The sequence below is a fragment of the Rhineura floridana genome, chromosome 21, assembly GCF_030035675.1.
Source record: "Rhineura floridana isolate rRhiFlo1 chromosome 21, rRhiFlo1.hap2, whole genome shotgun sequence".
Taxonomy (NCBI): Eukaryota; Metazoa; Chordata; class Lepidosauria; order Squamata; family Rhineuridae; genus Rhineura; species Rhineura floridana.
This window is the reverse complement of record NC_084500.1, coordinates 10403851-10420791: the sequence shown is the minus strand read 5'-3', so window position 1 is coordinate 10420791 and position 16941 is coordinate 10403851. Positions and strand designations below refer to the sequence as shown.

Sequence of the window (16941 nt, the reverse complement as noted above, 5' to 3'; positions counted from 1 at the left end):
GCAAGAAAAGTGAGAAGCTGAGTTCTGTACCTTCCACAATTAGTGTATGTGCAGTACTATATATAGCAGTCTGTCTACAAGGAAAGTCAATCAGTAGCCTGCACTGCATCTCAGATGGCCCTACTACATTTTAATTAAGGTGTGGTTAAAAAGTCTGTCCATGCTTTCACTTATAACAGAAACAAAATGTGTTTTCAGAAGTTGAGATGGAGTCTCATCTCAGAAGTTGAAGCGGATGGATGGGGTAGCATCAGTGCTATTGAAATTAATGAGCCTAAGTTAGTTGTGTCTATTAACAGGTTCATTAATTTCAGTAGATCTACTCTGAGTAGCACTAAGTTAGATATAATCCCTGGTCTACACATGCAGGAGAATGAGGTGGTAGAATCCTGAGATGATGAAGTAGACTTCACTACTTCAGACTGCTAGCGAGGGCAGGAATACCACTTCTGCTCTTTCCTCCAAGGAAAACTACTATACCAGGGATAGAGGTTCTATCCCAGCCCATTCCCAGCTGTACTACTTTTCTAATTTGCAGAGCTGTTTTTTAATGTAGAGGAGCATTCAGAAACTGTGATCCTGCCACAGTCTGAATTGATAACTGTCCATTCTACCACCTCCTTTTTGCTTCAGGTAGAGACCAGGCATAACACCTTACTGTTGCATGTCCTTGGCATTTGTCATGTTACAAACATGCCTAAGTGCATGTGCTCCATAACTGTAAACAACTTGTCTCCCAGTGGTAAATATCCCTTTTTGGGCAAGGTGTTCAAGAGGGTGCTGGCAGTCCAGCTCCAAGCATACTTGGAGGAAACTGATTACTTGGATCCATTCTAGTCTGGCTTCAGGCTTGGCCATGGCACTGAAATTTGGTTGCCCTGGTTGATGACATCTGTTGGGAGAGAGGTGGGAGAGTAAAACCCTGCTCATTCTTGCTGATATCTTAGCAGCTTTGATACTGTTGACCACAGTATCTTTTAGGAATGTCTCAGGAGGTGGAGGTTGGGGGCACTGTGCTTCAGTGGTTCCGCTCATACCTCCAGAGCCACTTCCAAAAAGTAGTTATGGGAGGCTACTGTTTGGCACCATGAGAGTGTCCCATGATGTTCCTCAGGATTCCATGTTGTCCCCCATCTATAACATCTATATGAGGCCTCTAGGAGCTATCATCAGGAGATTCAGAGTGAGGCATCATCAATATGCAGATGACATCCTATCTCTTTGTGCCATCTGAATTGGGAGAGGCAGTTGAGGGGTTGAACCAATGCTTAGAGATGGAGATGGGCTGGATGTGGGCCAATAAATTGAGCCTTAGTCCTGAAAAGTCAGGATGTGCCCGGAATTCTCATGTCTGGGAGATGGCCTGTTCTGAATGAGGTTGCACTCCCCTTGAAGGAGCAGATCTGCATCTTGGGGATACTCCTGTATCCAACATTGTCACTGGAGGCTCAGGTGGCTTTAATAGCTAGGAGTACCTTTTCCAGGTCTGGGTGGTCCATCAGCTTTGGCCCCTTTTCGAGAGAGTTGACTCGGCCACAGTACATCATGCTCTGGTAACTTCCAGACTGGATTATTGCAATGCACTCTATGTGGGGCTGCCCTTGAAGTCTCGGAAACTTCAGCTGGTCCAAAATGCAGCAGCCAGATTTCTGGCTGGGGTCCCCTTTAAATAACCCCTGTTTTCGTTTCCAGGCCCTGTTTCATAGAATGATAGAATAGTAGAGTTGGAAGGAGCCTATAAGGCCATTGAGTCCAACCCCCTTCTCAATGCAGGAATCCAACTTAAAGCATACCCGACAGGTGGCTGTCCATCTACCTCTTGAGTACCTCCAGTGTTGGAGAGCCCACCACCTCCCTAGGTAGGTAATTGATTCCATTGTTGTATCGCTCTAACAGTTAGGAAGTTTTTCCTGATGTTGAGTTGAAATCCACCTTCGTGTAACTTAAGCCCATAATTCCATGTCCTACATTCTGGGATGATCGAGAAGAGATCCTGGCCCTCCTTTGTGTGACAAAGAGTACTTGAAGAGTGCTATCATATCTCCCCATAGTCTTCTTGTCTCAAGTCTACACATGCCCAGTTCTTTCAGTCTCTCATAGGGCTTTGTTTCCAGTCACGTGATCATCTTCGTTGCCCTTCTCTGAACCTGTTCCAGTTTATCTGCGTCCTCCTTAAAGTGCGGTGTCCAGAACTGGATGTAGTACTCAAGATGAGGCCTAACCAGTGCCAAATAGAGGGGAACTAATACTTCTCAGTCAGTGGAGGAGTGGAGCAGACAGGAATTAGTTAACTGCTCCTGGAGGCAGATTAGTTGGTGGCCAGCTCGAAAGCAGAGGGTCCCTCTTCAGTAACAGAAATCAACCGATTAAGGGGTTCAGCAGCAGTTTAGTTGTTTTTACTCTTCTCAGAGTATTTTACTTCAGCTGCAGATGCAGCACACAAACTTTCTGTCTTTATCTTCTTTCACTCCCTGCCCATCTGAGTGGCACAGGATGTGGCAGAGGCTGGGATTTGTCTTGCGCCCCCCCCCCCAAATGATCCTTTGTTGGAATGCTCTTCTGTGATCCCAAGTAGAGGAAAGCCCTTACTGGAGCATAGCTGCTGTGGAGCCAGGGAGGAGCCAGGACTGGTCCCTTGCTATCCAAGACTCTTGTAAAGCTAGAGAGCCCCCCCCCCGCAGTGTGCCTCTACAATGCGTGATAGCCACCTTGCTGTCCTCTTCAGGTACAGCCGCTAGGCTTCTTTTCTTATATGGGGGGAGCATTGCTCGCTCCAGCTTCTTCCCGCTTTTGCCAGGTTTCAACAACTAGTGGGGGAGGCAGCCCATCTCAAGCCTCGACCAAGGAAGACGACAGGCCCCTGGGTTGCTGGAATCTACTCTTTAGTTAAGTAATTCCCTAGCCACCCTTGCTTCAATAGTGGGTGCTATGTTAGATTCCCTGCCCAAAATAGTTTTGTTTTCTCAGCTCCCTTCTACTCATCCGGAGGGACGGGAGGAGGCCCACTTGACTCTCCAACAAGAAAAAAGCATGCTAAATCCCATCACCTCCAGAAGCCCTCGACGTCAATGGCCTTGTTGGCCTGGCTTTACAAGGCCATGATGAGGGAGGCAGATGCTTCCTTAGCCAAACGTTGGGCCTGTGTGCTTAGGCAGAAAGGCCTCAAGCACTCCAGGGCCCGCTGCCATGCTTATTTCTCTTCTTTTTCTTCTTCCTCTTCCTTGGTTGCCAGCCCAGATAGAGGAAAAGGGAAGAGCAAAAGAAAGGACTCCTGCCAGAAGCCCAAACCTCATAAGGACAAACGAAAAAGGCGCTTCAGTTGCAGGCTAACTTTCCCTTAGCCCAGACTCCTTAGGGGAGGGCAACCCCCCCCCCCGTCATCCACTCCATCAGACTTGGAGGAGGAGGAGGGGGAGCTCTTGGAGGATTTCCCTATGCAGCCCCCTGTGCATTAGAGGCTGTATTTTCCTGACTCTTACCCTATCTTGGTGTCTAAAGCTATGGCCAGCCTTCAGCTAGACCCTCTTAAAGAAGCTGTCCAGGAGGGGGAGCTAGAGGAAGGGGAACAGGGATCCTCAGATGTCTTCCCCAGATTGGGGGATCAAAAGGTGGTCATTCCCTTTCCAAAGTTCTTCAAGAACGTTGTGAAGGAGGAATGGGATCATCCAGCCAAATCCAAAGCTCCTCACACCTGTAAAAAAAGCTCTATGGCCTTCCTGCCACAACCATGGCAACCTTCAAAGTCCTAGCCATTGACAAGCCTGTGTCTGCCCTTGGGGCCAAGATTGCTATCCCCAAAAAAGGAGCAGACACTGTCAGACCACAGTGACAGCGCAGTGAGTCTATCTTAAAATGTACAGACGAAGCATCCACATTGGCCATGAGGGTTTCAGCAGCCAGCTCCTTTCTGGCATGGGCAGCGGTCAGGTGGGCTAAAACACTCCTGATAGAAGTTCCACTGGATGCCAGGCATGTCAGGAAAGGTCTGCCCAAATTAGTAAAGATAGCTGAATTCCTAGCAGACTCCTCCTTGGATAGCCTGCAGTACTCAGCATGAGCACTCAGATATGGTGTGGTAGTAAGACACAACATCTGGCTGTAACAGTGGGAGGTGGACCATCATTCCAAAGCCACCCTTTCGACCCTGCCTTACTCAGGTGGCCAACTCTTTAGCAAGTTGCTAGAGCACCACCTGGTGGAAACCAAGGAAAAAAGAAGGCTTTTCCACTCTTACAAAAGATGACAAGTCCCATAAGAAGATTTCACATTCCTTTCACTCCAAGGGCTACCCGACTGCAGAACTACTTGCTGGTTCTGTGGATCCTGGATTTTTTCTTGGAATTCTTCCAGCTACTGCACCTGACACCCCCCCCCCTCCGAAGGGGTTTGTGTCAGCAAACATCATCAAAATTCCAAGCCCAACACCAAACATGACATCAGGATGGCCTGGGTAGGGGGCAGGCTCCAATTTTTTGCCCATGCTTGGGCAGCCTCCACCTCAGACAAATGAATCCTGAACACCATCCAATCCAGCTAGTCTGTAGAGTTTACCACCATTCCTTGGGAGAAATGGCGGGCAGCCCCCTGTCACACCAACCAGAGAAGCTGCAAAGAATCTTGGACTCCATCTCTCACCTCGAGATAGGCACCATAGAACCTGTGCTGGAGCATCAACGGTCCTCTGGAGTCTTCTTTGTGTTTTTTACAGTCCCCTAATGCAATGTTGATTACTGTGCTATCTTGGATTTAAAGTTCTTGAACCACTTCCTATGGACAAAGAAGTTCAAGATGGAAACACTCAGGTCTACTACGGAAGCCATTCAACCAGGGGACTTCTTGGGATCTCTAGATCTCACAGAGGCGTACCTGCATGTCCCCATTCTTCAGCAGTACAGGCACTTTCTCTGCTTTGTGCATGGCCATCACCGGTAACAATACAGGCCCCGGCTCTTCAGCCCTGCGGGTGTTTAGCAATATCATGGTGACAGTCGTGGCACATCTTTGCCCTTGGGGAGCCCATGTATACCCATACCTGGATAACCTGTTAGTGAGGGCCTCTTTGGCGGCAGCTGCACAGCGAGACCTTGAGGTGACCATCCTGTGCCAGGAGAACCATGGCTTCATAATCAACAGGGACAAGAGCCATCTGATACCCACCCAGCGCCTCCAGCATCTGGGAAAGGTCATCAACACAGCTCAGAGCAAGCTCTTTCTTTCCACTGAATGCTCGGATAAACTTCTACATCAGCTTCACATGGTAGCTTCACATGTGCCAGCTGGGCAGGTAGGTTCTTCTGATGGATCTGGCTCAGTTGCAGGGGTCCATAATAATGGCCATAGACTCTGTGCCGTGGGCACACTTCCACTCAATGGCCCTCTAGTGGCTGCTACTTCCATATCAATACACGATTGCCACACACCAGAACTGGCTGCTCACTATCCCCAGGCCTGTGCAGGAATCCCTATGGTGGTGGGGCCACTTGCTTCATCTGGAGAAAGGACTTCCTCTCAGAGCACCAGCAGTCTTGGTGGTCACCACAGACATGAGCCTATATGGCTGGGGAACGACTTGTCATTCCAGCATCCAAGCGGAAGTGTCAGCGAAGGAGCATTCTTGACTAGCACTCCAGGAGTTCCTACCCCTTCTGTCTCAGACACATGTGCTCATGCGTACCAACATTGTCACGGCCAAAGCACATGTCTGCAAAAAAGGGGGCATGAAGTCAGGCCCCCTTCGGGAGGACACGAAATCTGCTGTTCCAGTGGGCAGAAAGACACCTGGCAGCCATATCAGCCATATATGTGCAGGGGATCCTGAACACCCAAGCTGATTGGCTAAGCCGAGAACAAGTTCACCAGGGAAAGTGGACCCTTCACTGGGATACATTCCTAGAGATTACTCGGAAATGGGGTCATCCATGTATGGAACTGTTTGCTTCGTCAATGAATGTCCACCTGAACCAAGTCATGCCACAAGACTGGGATTCATGCACTTGGGACATAGATGCCCTGTCAGTTCCTTGGCCTTGGGGACTTCTGAGAGGGTTGTCTCTACTATTCTGGCATCTCACAAAACCATCCACTCAGAGAATTTAAGATCTCAACTGGAAGGTGTTCAACAGGTGGCGCAGATGCAAGCAGTTACCCATTGTGTAGTGCCACATCCACACCATTTTTGACTTCCTACAAAACAAGTTTGACCAGGGGCTGGCCCCAACACGCTAAAGAGACAGGCGGCGGCCCTAGGCAGCATGTTCCCGATGGTGGGGGGCCACTCCATTTCCACTTATCCTCAAGCCAACTGTTTCCTCTGGGGGGGCAGCCTTACTGTCACCTCCAGTACAACACAGGTTTCCCTCCTAGGATCTTGAGTTAGTCCTCAGAGCTCTCTCACAGCCTCCCTTTGAACCAGCACATTCCATGCCAATCAAGGACCTCACCCTCAAGACGTTTTTTCTCATGGCAATCACCTCAGCAAGGAGGGCAGGAGAATTGGGGACTCTCTATCTGGGAGCAGCTGTGCCTTTTGCACCCAGACAAGGTGGTCCTTTGCCTTGACCCCAGTTTCCTGCCTAAGATCAATTCCCCCTTCCACAGGGGACAGGACATCACACTACCCAGCTTCTGTCCCAACCCAGTCCATCTCAGGGAGAAGAGGTGGCACAAGCTAGATGTCAGGTGGGCACTTTGGAACTACCTGGACCAAACAGAGCAGTTCAGGAGGTCCTATTTGTTTGTGTCCTTTCAACAAGATGCACATGGATTGAAAGTGTCCAGGCCCATTCAGTTGCTGGGTGAGGGATTATGTGACTAAGGCACACTAGGCCAATGGGAGGGTCCCCCCATAAGAGATTATTGCATACTCAGTTAGGGGGGTTGCCACCATGTTGGTGCTATACAAGGATGCCCTACTGGAGGAAATCTGCAAAGCCGCCACCTAGGCTCACCCATCCATCTTCATCAAGCACTGCAAGATGGACAAGTTCGCATCTGCCAAAGCTGCCCTTGACAGGAGGGTCCTTCAGAGGGTGCTGGCCTAGATTCGTTCCCACCTGAGGATATGGGGTATACATCTGTCACTGCTTAGGTACATCCCGTTCTTGTCTACTCTACTCCTCTGCTGACTGAGAACTGAAATTTGGACTTACAGTGAAGTGTCCTGGTCAGTGGAGAATGAAGCAGACAGCCCCTCCCTGCAGTGGGACCTAGTCTGTGGGGTGGGGAGAGTGTCTCTCCGGGACCCTCTGGTGACCTTCGATCGCCACCTTCTGGATAGTGTGGTAAGGGCCTCTACATCACCTCCTTGCACTGACCGCTGATATGCTAATGTTTTCTTGTTCTATCTGTTCTTCAAGTTACACTGTTCAAGTTTGTGTAGGTTGGAGTGGTCAGCTGTTCAGTACTGGACTTTTTACAGCTGTGTCACGAACTGAAGAGGGGAAGACGGTTTCTTCTCCCTTCCAGCTGGCCACCAGCTAATCTTTTTTCTAGTGTTGACTCTGCCTCCAGGAGGAGTTAACCTATTCCTGTCTGCTCTACTCTCTGCTGACCCAGAGGGACACTTCACGGTAAGTCCAACTTTCTGTTCATGCGATTTGGAAACTATACTTCTGTTAATGCAGCCTAAAATAGCATTTGCCTTTTTTGCCGCCACATTGCACTGTTGGTTCATATTCAGCTTCTGATCAACAACAATTCCAAGAATCTTCTTATATGTCGTATTGCTGAGCCGTATTCCCCACCTTATAACTGCATTTCGTTTCTTTTTCCTAAGTGTAGAACTTTGCACTTATCCTTGTTAAATTTCATTCTGCTGTTTTCAGCCCAATGCTCCAGCCTATCAAGATCCCTTTGAATTTTGTTTCTCTCTTTCAGGGTATTAGCCATCCCTACCAATTTTGTATCATCTGCAAATTTGATAAGCATTTCCTGCACCTCCTCATCCAAGTCATTAATAAAAACATTGAAGAGCACTGGGCCCCGGACCAGGCCCTGCAGCATCCTGCTCGTTACTTCCCCCCAGTTTGAGAAGGAACCATTGAAGCACTCTTTGAGTAAAGACCTGTAGCCAATTGTGGATCCACCTGATAATTGTTCCATTCAGCTGACATTTAGCTACCTTGCTAATCAGAATATCATGGGGCACTTTGTCAAAAGTTTTCCTGAAATTGAGATATATTATGTCCACAGCATTCCCACAGACTAGCAGGGAGGTTACCCGATCAAAAAAATGAGATAAGATTAGCCTGGCAGGACTTGTTCTTCAAAAGTCCATGTTGGCTTCTAGTAATCACTGCATTGTTTTCAAGGTGCTTACAGACTGACTGCTTTATAATCTGCTCCAGAATTTCCCCAAAACTTTTGGGAGAAGACTGAGCCAAAGTAGGAATTGTGCGCTTCTGCCTTTTCTTAGTCATCTGTTATCATTTTGCCACTGAGCAGCACCCCCTCTCAAATTAGTGGACCTATTGCCTTGTTAGTCAAATATACATTTGAGACAGTGTTTGTTTTTCTTCCGTCTAGTATGGGTGGGGCTGCATCAAACTACTAGGTGTGAAGTTGCAGAGGAACAGCCAGCGCAAGAAACTTGCGCATCCTGTTACTTTGCAGCAAGAGAGCACCTGAAGCTTGCCAAGCCAGTGCAGTTCAGGTTCTACTGGCATCTCCATGAACTATGTATGTTACTTGCACGATGGGAGGATGGTGTTTTGAAGACAATAGATCAGTGGTTCCTAACCTGGGGGTTGCAAAGAGCCAAGAGAAGAATCATTTATTAATTTTAAAAATTAGCTAATGGCTGGTCTGTGTACCACCAACTTGCTAGCCCGCACTGCCAGTGCACAGTCAGTTCCAGCCACACAGAGAGGTGAGCAGCACAGCACTAGAGCGAGTGCATCAAGAGAAGAAACTAGCCGGGCTGCTTTTATTTCCAGCATCTCTCTTCCCCCTCCTCTTGTCAGCACAGTGAGAGAAGATCAGTTAAGCCAATTGGCTCTTGCTGTAGAGACAGAGGGCCGCCGGGAGAGGGCCACCTGCCAAAAAAGTAATGGGAGGGAGTCATGGAGCTTCCCCCCCAATGAAATGCCCACCTGGGCACTCATTAAAAATTCACTGTATAGTTAATTTATAGTACAATGTATACATGTTTACTCAGAAGTTAGTCTCTTATATTTAATGGGGCTTACTCCCAGGTAAATGAAATTGCAGTAATCGGACCAGACTAAGATTCTGTTGAAGCTGTACTCCTTTTGGGGGGGACGGGACATGCGGCTTCATAGTACAAAGATGCATAATTCTGGCTAGAGGAAGTAAAAAAATTATGTCTATAATACAAGGACTTAGGCTGCAATCCTAGCCAGGTCTACTCAGAAGTAAGTCCTATGAATTCAATGGAGTAACAGCCATATGAGATAGGTTAGGCTGAGAGTTAGTGGTTGACCCAAGGCAGTAAGTGAGCAAACAAATGATGGGTAAAGTAAGGCTGTAAACACACTGGTTGCCAGATCAAAGAGTTTCCATTAGCCACACCCGTAACACGAATAGGTTGATCTGACCATTAGTTGCAGAATCTCTTTGAAGCTAATTTAAAAACAAAAACACGCACCCAAGCTGCTCCCACCAGGTTTTATAGTAAAAAGGTGCAAGGTTAGTCAAACATTGTGTGCCCCCGTTTTCAGAAGAGAGAGGTGGAGATGCACTAGAACCAGCAGAACAGTGAGTATGTTTCTATCCTTTTAAAAATGTGAAATTGCACATACTCACTATAAAAGTTCTGAGTGTGTTTTTATACAACTTTATGTTCATTTTAAATGTTTAGAGTTGGCATTGGGTTAGAGAACGGCTCTTGTGCCTTTAACAGCTGTGTGCAGGCAGACATTAAACAGAAATTAAATTAAGCCTTTTCTAGTATACGGAAAGCGGGATTGGACCAAGATGAAGGAGGTGTGAAAACTGGAGGGAGAAACATCAATAATTTAAGATATGCAGACGATACCATCCTCTTAGCAGAAACCAGGAATGATTTGAAACGAATGCTGATGAAAGTTAAAGAGGAAAGCACAAAAGCAGGACTACAGCTGAACGTCAAAAAGACTGAAGTAATGACAACAGAAGATTTATGTAACTTTACAGTTGACAATGAGGACGTTGAACTTGTCAAGGATTATCAATACCTCGGCACAGTCATTAACCAAAATGGAGACAATAGTCAAGAAATCAGGAGAAGGCTAGGACTGGGTAGGGCAGCTGTGAGAGAACTAGAAAAGGTCCTCAAATGGAAAGATGTGTCACTGAACACCAAAGTCAGGATCATTCAGACCATGGTATTCCTGATCTCTATGTATGGATGTGAAAGTTGGTCAGTGAAAAAAGCGGATAAGAGAAAAATTCACTCATTTGAAATGTGGTGTTGGAGGAGATTTTTGCGCATACCATGGACTGTGAAAAAGAGAAATGATTGGGTGTTACAACAAATTAAACCAGAACTGTCACTAGAAGCTAAAATGATGAAACTGAGGTTATCATACTTTGGACACATCATGAGAAGACCTGATTCCCTAGAAAAGACAATTATGCTGGAAAAAACAGCAGGGAGTAGAAAAAGAGGAAGGCCAAACAAGAGATGGCTTGATTCCATAAAGGAAGCCACAGACCTGAACTTACGAGATCTGAACAGGGTGGTTCATGACAGATGCTATTGGAGGTCGCTGATTCATAGGGTCGCCATAAGTCGTAATTGACTTGAAGGCACATAACAACAACAACAAAGTATAGAAATACAATTTTGGGGGGAAATCGTCACTTGTTGACATTCTGTCTATTAGAGATAATATTACTGTCATATGGAGCTACTTGAGCTGAGTGTTGAAGAAGAGGCATCATTGTATACAGGTGGAACACTTAAAACCAGAATCTGAATGCTCTGGCATCAACCAGGCTCTGTTTGCCACTCTGGGTTTACTTTTATCTCCTTCTTTCAAAATTTGTTAAAAGTTGTAACCTGCCCTGGGACCTTCTGGTGAAGGGCAGGTAATAAATACCATCATCATCATCATTTGTTTTTGTGATGAATAAAAAGTGACATTATTAAACGCTTCATTATGTATTTTTTCAGTTAACGGAGATTCAAATTACAACAATTAGCATGTGGGGATCATGAGAATTTTCGAGATTACAAAGGGGATCCCATACTCTTAAAGATTGGGAACTACTGCACTAGATTTACGTTCAGAACATCTAAGTTGTATCTGACTAGAGAGTTGGTGGAATTTTTTCCAGTCCATTGGTATCCTGCTATGAGCCCAATCAATGTTACATGTAATAGTAGATTAGCAATACAAAGGCCTGGTTCTCATGTCACTGTAAACCAGAAGCTGCTAACCTGTGGCCCTTCACATGTTGTTGGACTCAAACTTCCATCAGTCCCAACCAACATCGCCAGTGGTCAGGGACAGTGGGAGTTGTAGTCCTCAAAACATCGGGAGGACCCTAGGTTGGTGAAGACTGGACTATATCTTATGGCCGCATGTTGTATCTCAGGTAGTAACAACACTGATAATATAGAGGAGGATTTTGTCACAGTTGCTGTTTTAACATTTATGTAAAGCATTTGAGAGCAGTCATTGAGAGATTTGGCACAAGGTGTCATCAATAAGCTGATGACACCCAACTCTACCATTCTGGTTCATTGGAGAGGCAGGCCCAAGTCTTGGAAGTCTGGAGGTGTGTGGGCCAGTAAATTGAAACTAAATCCAGACAAGGCAGAGGTGTTGCGGGTGGATGGTTCTTCGGTCTGGACGTTGGTAGAACAACCTGTTCTGGATGGGGTGTGTAGTTTGAGGTAATCCTGGAATCATCACTGTCACTTGAGGTTCTGGTGATCTAGCTGGTTATGAGTGCCTATGCCTGGCTTCAGCTGATGTGCCAACTATGGCCTTTCTTAGACAGGGATAGTCTCGCCAATGGTACCCATGCTCTCCATGCTGGACGATTGTAATGTGATCTATGTGAGGCTGCTGTTGGAGATGATTCAAAGGTTACAACTAGCGCAAAATGCTGCAGCAAGGGTTGTGTCAGAAGTATTAGGTTATGCCCACATAAAACCCTATTTTGAAACATCTGCATCGGTTGCCATTTGTCTTCGAGGCCCAATTCAAGGCGCTTATGTCGACTTAAATCTTAAATTATTTGTGACCAAAGAGCTCTTTCTCCCATATCAACCTGTCCATCTCCTTAGATCAGAAAATGAGGCCCTCCTGATGGTTCCTGTGTTCGATGAAATATGAGGTGTGGGGGTTCTGGGGCAGTGGTTCTATGTATATGAAACTTACTCTCCACTGAGGTGTGTCTGGCCTCTTTGTTAGTTTAAATGACAAGCAAAGACCAACTTCTTCTGCCAAGCTTTTTTGGGGTGGGTGGGGGTGTGGTAGGAGAGCTTGAATTTCTTCCTGTTGTAAAGTTTTTAAGTTTTTATGATGTGGCTTTCTATGTTGTAATTTTAAATTGGTATAGTTTTATTAGGGTTGCCCTTGCTTTATTTTTGTACACCACTCTGTGAAGGATGTTATATAGTATTCATGTAAATTGAAAATAAAATAAAATAAAGATATGGGGTGCAGGAAGTATTGCCCCAGATACTTAAACCAAGTGGGACTTTTAGGGTCAAAACCAGCACTTTAAATTGACCTTGAAAACAGGTAGCCAATATAGGGACATTTAAATCATGTGGCTTCCTCTGAAGAATCATGGCAGCTTTAGTTTTTAAGGGTGCTTGGAATTGAAGCTCTGTTAGGGGTAAACTCCAGTTCCCAGGATTCATAGGGGGCAACCGTGATTGTTAAAATGGTATAAATGTGCTTTAAATGCACAATGTGGATGTGATCTAGATCTCTTAGGACTGGTGTTGTATGGTGCCTGCAGTCAGGGCTGTGGAGTCAGAGTCTTGGAGTCGGAGTCGGGAGCAATTTTGGGTGGAGTCGGAGTCGATAGAAATGTACCGACTCCGATTCCGACTCCTTCATAAATGGCAAAGGTATATTAACTAGTAATAACAAATTTGCTGTAGTAAAGTGGTACCACAAGGCATTTCAACACCACCATGTGAATCCAGAGCTTGGAAAAGTTACTTTTTTGAACTACAACTCGCACGAGCCCAATCCCTGGGGCTGATGGGAGTTGTAGTTCAAAAAAGTAACTTTTCCAAGCTCTGGATTCACGTGGTGGTGATGAAATGCCTTGTGCTACCATTTTACTACAGTAAATTTGTTATTACTAGTTAATATACATTTGCCATTTATGAAGGAGTCGGAGTCGAAGTCAGAGTCGGACAGTAGAAAAATAGAGGAGTTGGGGTCGGAGTCAAAGGTCTGGCGTACCGACTTCACAGCCCTGCCTGCAGTGTGTGCCAGTTAACAGTATTGACTCCGGCATTTTCAACCAGTTGAAGCTTCTGAACTCAGTTTTGCATAGAATGCATTGCAGTGATACAGCAGATAGGTATCATCAAGGTGCAGTTAGTATACTATGTGAGCGGAAAAGGCACTCTTGACCACAGCCACCTGGAAAACTAGGCTGCGGATCCCCTCTTATAGATACGACTATGATATTATGTAGGTCCCATTCAGTAATTGCTTTACCTAGGAGTCCCACCAGCTACCATCTTCCCTGTCGTATCTGGGTTCAGTTTCAGTTTGTTTCTCAGCTAGCTCCTTACTTCTAGACAAATGATTCAGGGTTTCCATTGCTGCAGTAGAGTTTGAGAAAAAGAAGAGGTATCATTGAACTTCGTCAGCATATTAATAATGGTAAACTCCAGACTAGTGGGCAGCCTCTTCCAGTAAGATATTAGAGACATAAGAAAAACCCCTGGGATTACTTGCATGGATCAGAAAAAGATGTTCTCCCCTCCTGCCCCCCCATCACTACTATAGGAAACGTGCTAACAGGTAGGGAGAGAACCGCAGCGAAATCCCCCATTCCCTACTAGGTGGTCCAGGATGGCATCAGGGCATCAAAGCATCCGGGAAGTTTGGGCAAGCCAACAAGGATGCATTTCCCCAGCAGTTTCCTGGCAACTAATATCTCCTACAGCAAAGAAAGAGCATTTTTATATTAAAGTGAGCTTCAGGGAAGTTGCGGGGAGGATGAGAAAGTTTCTTCAGCCCTGTTGCTGACCACTGTGCCCAAACATCCAGATCAGAACCTACTAATTACTTGTAGTTTCCCTTTCAATTAAAAAGAAAGGTCAGTGGTTTTTTTTGCATGTTCGGTACATAAGGCGGTATTCAATGCTAGTTCTACTCAGAGTAGACTCATCGGAGTTAATAAACATGACTAACAGGTTCATTAATTTCAATGGGTCTACTCTGAGTAGGACTTAGTTGAATACAACCCATAGTGGGGGGGGGAATAATTTCTTCAGAATTATAATAAGAATGTTAATCTCGCTTTGTTTAGAAATCGAGCGATAGCAGATTACCTTCGTTCTAATGGCTATGAAGAGGCATACTCTGTTTTTAAAAAGGAAGCAGAGCTTGATGTGGTAAGTACAGGCTTCACATTCTTGTTCTGTGTGATACTCGTGCTTAACCTTTTTGGCCTATATGGAATGCCTTTTCACAGCGGAGATAATGGAATGATTGCTCACAGAATGATTGTGCAGTTAGCTTGAATTGGTTGCTTAAGCTTTTACTTTCACTGATTGACAGGTTTATCAAATTTGTGGATTATACCAAATTATTCAAATAGGTGAGATTCCAGGCAGACATGAAGATGCCATTGAGACTCAATGTAAGGGTATACAAAAAATCCCAATTTCACACATGTGCTGATGGGATCTAAATTGGCCAGCACAGCCCCATGATAGCTAAATATAATCTCCATATTCAGGTAAGTACCAGTTCTGGGCAGAAAATGGGTAATTGGTGGCAGAGTGGCTGTTTGAACTTCCCAAAGGCATCTAGCTGGCCACTACTGAAAATAGAATATTTGACTAGACTGACCAGAGTCCAAAAACCTATCTAGTTCAGCACTCTGTTCCTACAGTGTCTAACCAGATGCCTGTAGGAAGCTCACAAGCAGGACATGAGCACAACAGCACTTCCCTGCTGTTGATCCCATCAATTAATATTCAGAGGCATAGTGTCTCTGATCCTGTAGATAGTATATATATATATATATATATATATATAGGTATTGATATCCTTTATCCTACATGAATTTGCATAATCCCCCTTTTAAAGCCATCTAAGAGGAGAACTGATAAACAAAGCAGTAACCCTGTTCCAAACTTATTGTGCTGGGCCTGCTGTCTTGTCAAAGAGAGCACGCCCCATGGGGAATGCTTGGTATAGACTTACCCAGGAGAGCTCATTATTCTTCTGAAATGGAGGGTATATGATATCATATTCTTTTATGGCTCAGTTATGAATAACTGCTTAAGTGTCAGTTTTCCACCTAACTATACTTTGGGTCTGTAGATTCAGAATACGATGTAAATGTTATTCACATGTTTATAAGCTCTTGCACAATCTCATTCTTGAAACTCAAAGGAGATTATAATGTTCATTTTATTCCACATTCTAGTTAACTTCACATGTGCATTATTAAAAAAAACACAACCTATTCTTTAATTCATTTAGGATGGTCCACCCTCAGAGACTGATGGAATCTGATAAATTTCTGATTGCTCTGGGGGACTTTCCACTGGATAGAGCAGGTGATTCTGTTGAGGCTCTATTCTCACTGTGGAAATGTGAGACTCGGAGGGTCATTGACATTATTGTTCCTAAGGGACTTCTGAGGAGCTGTGGTCAGTGAAACAGATCGGGAGAGTATTGGAGTGTAAGCCTTGCTCCAGAGCTGACCGAGCATGTGTCGAAGCTCATAATTGGGCCTACTATGTGGCTGTGAGGGTACCAAAGAGATCTTACTTTGCTGTCTCCATTACATCCTTGAGGAGCTGCTTAGCAGAGTTGTTCCATGTGGTCCAGAGGTTGATCACTCCTGACCTGGGAGGGGGGGGGGGCTCTGGACCACATAGTGTCCAGCTGTAACTGGCTGGCTAAACACTTGAGGATAAAGTTGCTTGGCTGTGCAGTGACTTAGATGTTGCTGTTGTGGCAATGCCAGCCAAAGTGTCCGCAACACAACATCAAACCCAGCATTGTAGGATCAGTTCCAGTTAATGCAGCCTGATGATGTGGACAGGATGCTTGCACTGATGCACCCAACCACCTGCTCATTAGATTCTTGTCCTTTGTGGCTTGTTAAAGCTAGCTGGAGTGGGGTGACTGAATGGGTCATGGGTGTAGTAAATGCATGATGGAATGTTTCCTGTTGCCCTCAAAGAGGCAGTGGTGCATCCACTTCATAAAAAGCCCACTCTGGACCAAATGGAATGTAATAACTTTAGACCAGTTGCCAACACCCCTTTCTTGGCAAAGGTGGTTGTGGAGGAACTGCAGGCATTCCTGGATAAGACTAATTACCAACATCCAATGAGTTCAGACCCGATATTGGAGTTGTATCAGCCTTGGTCACCCTAATGGAATTACCTTTATTGTGAGAGAGACGGGGGAGTGCAACCCTGTTACTTCTGCTCGATTTCTCAGTAGCTTTTGATACAGTTGACCATGGTATTCTCCTGGACTCACTCAGTGGGACAAATATTTGGGGCACTGTATTACGGTGGTTCCATTCTTACCTACAGGACCATGTTCAGAGAATTGCACAGGGTGAGTACTCCTCAGCCCTCTGGCGCTTGTGCTGTGGGACTCTGCAGAGTACTGTACTTTCCCCAGTGCTATTTAACATCTATTTAATGTTGGGAGCAGTCATTTGGAGTGAGGAGTCATCAGTATGTAGGTGACACAGCTCTGTTTCTTCATAACATCAGAATCAAGAGAGGCTATGAAAGCTCTGGATTGGTGTCAATGCAGTGGT

General features: G+C 45.6%; 1 protein-coding gene across 1 annotated transcript in view; it reads left to right on the top strand.

The window, feature by feature from the left end:
- PAFAH1B1 (platelet activating factor acetylhydrolase 1b regulatory subunit 1) overlaps positions 1-16941 on the top strand; it is a 75949-nt gene that overhangs the window by 34569 nt on the left and 24439 nt on the right. The window contains exon 3 of the mRNA XM_061604892.1: positions 14455-14539. Within this exon, the coding sequence (XP_061460876.1) occupies positions 14455-14539 (85 nt within the window). The remainder of the gene's footprint in view (positions 1-14454; positions 14540-16941) is intronic.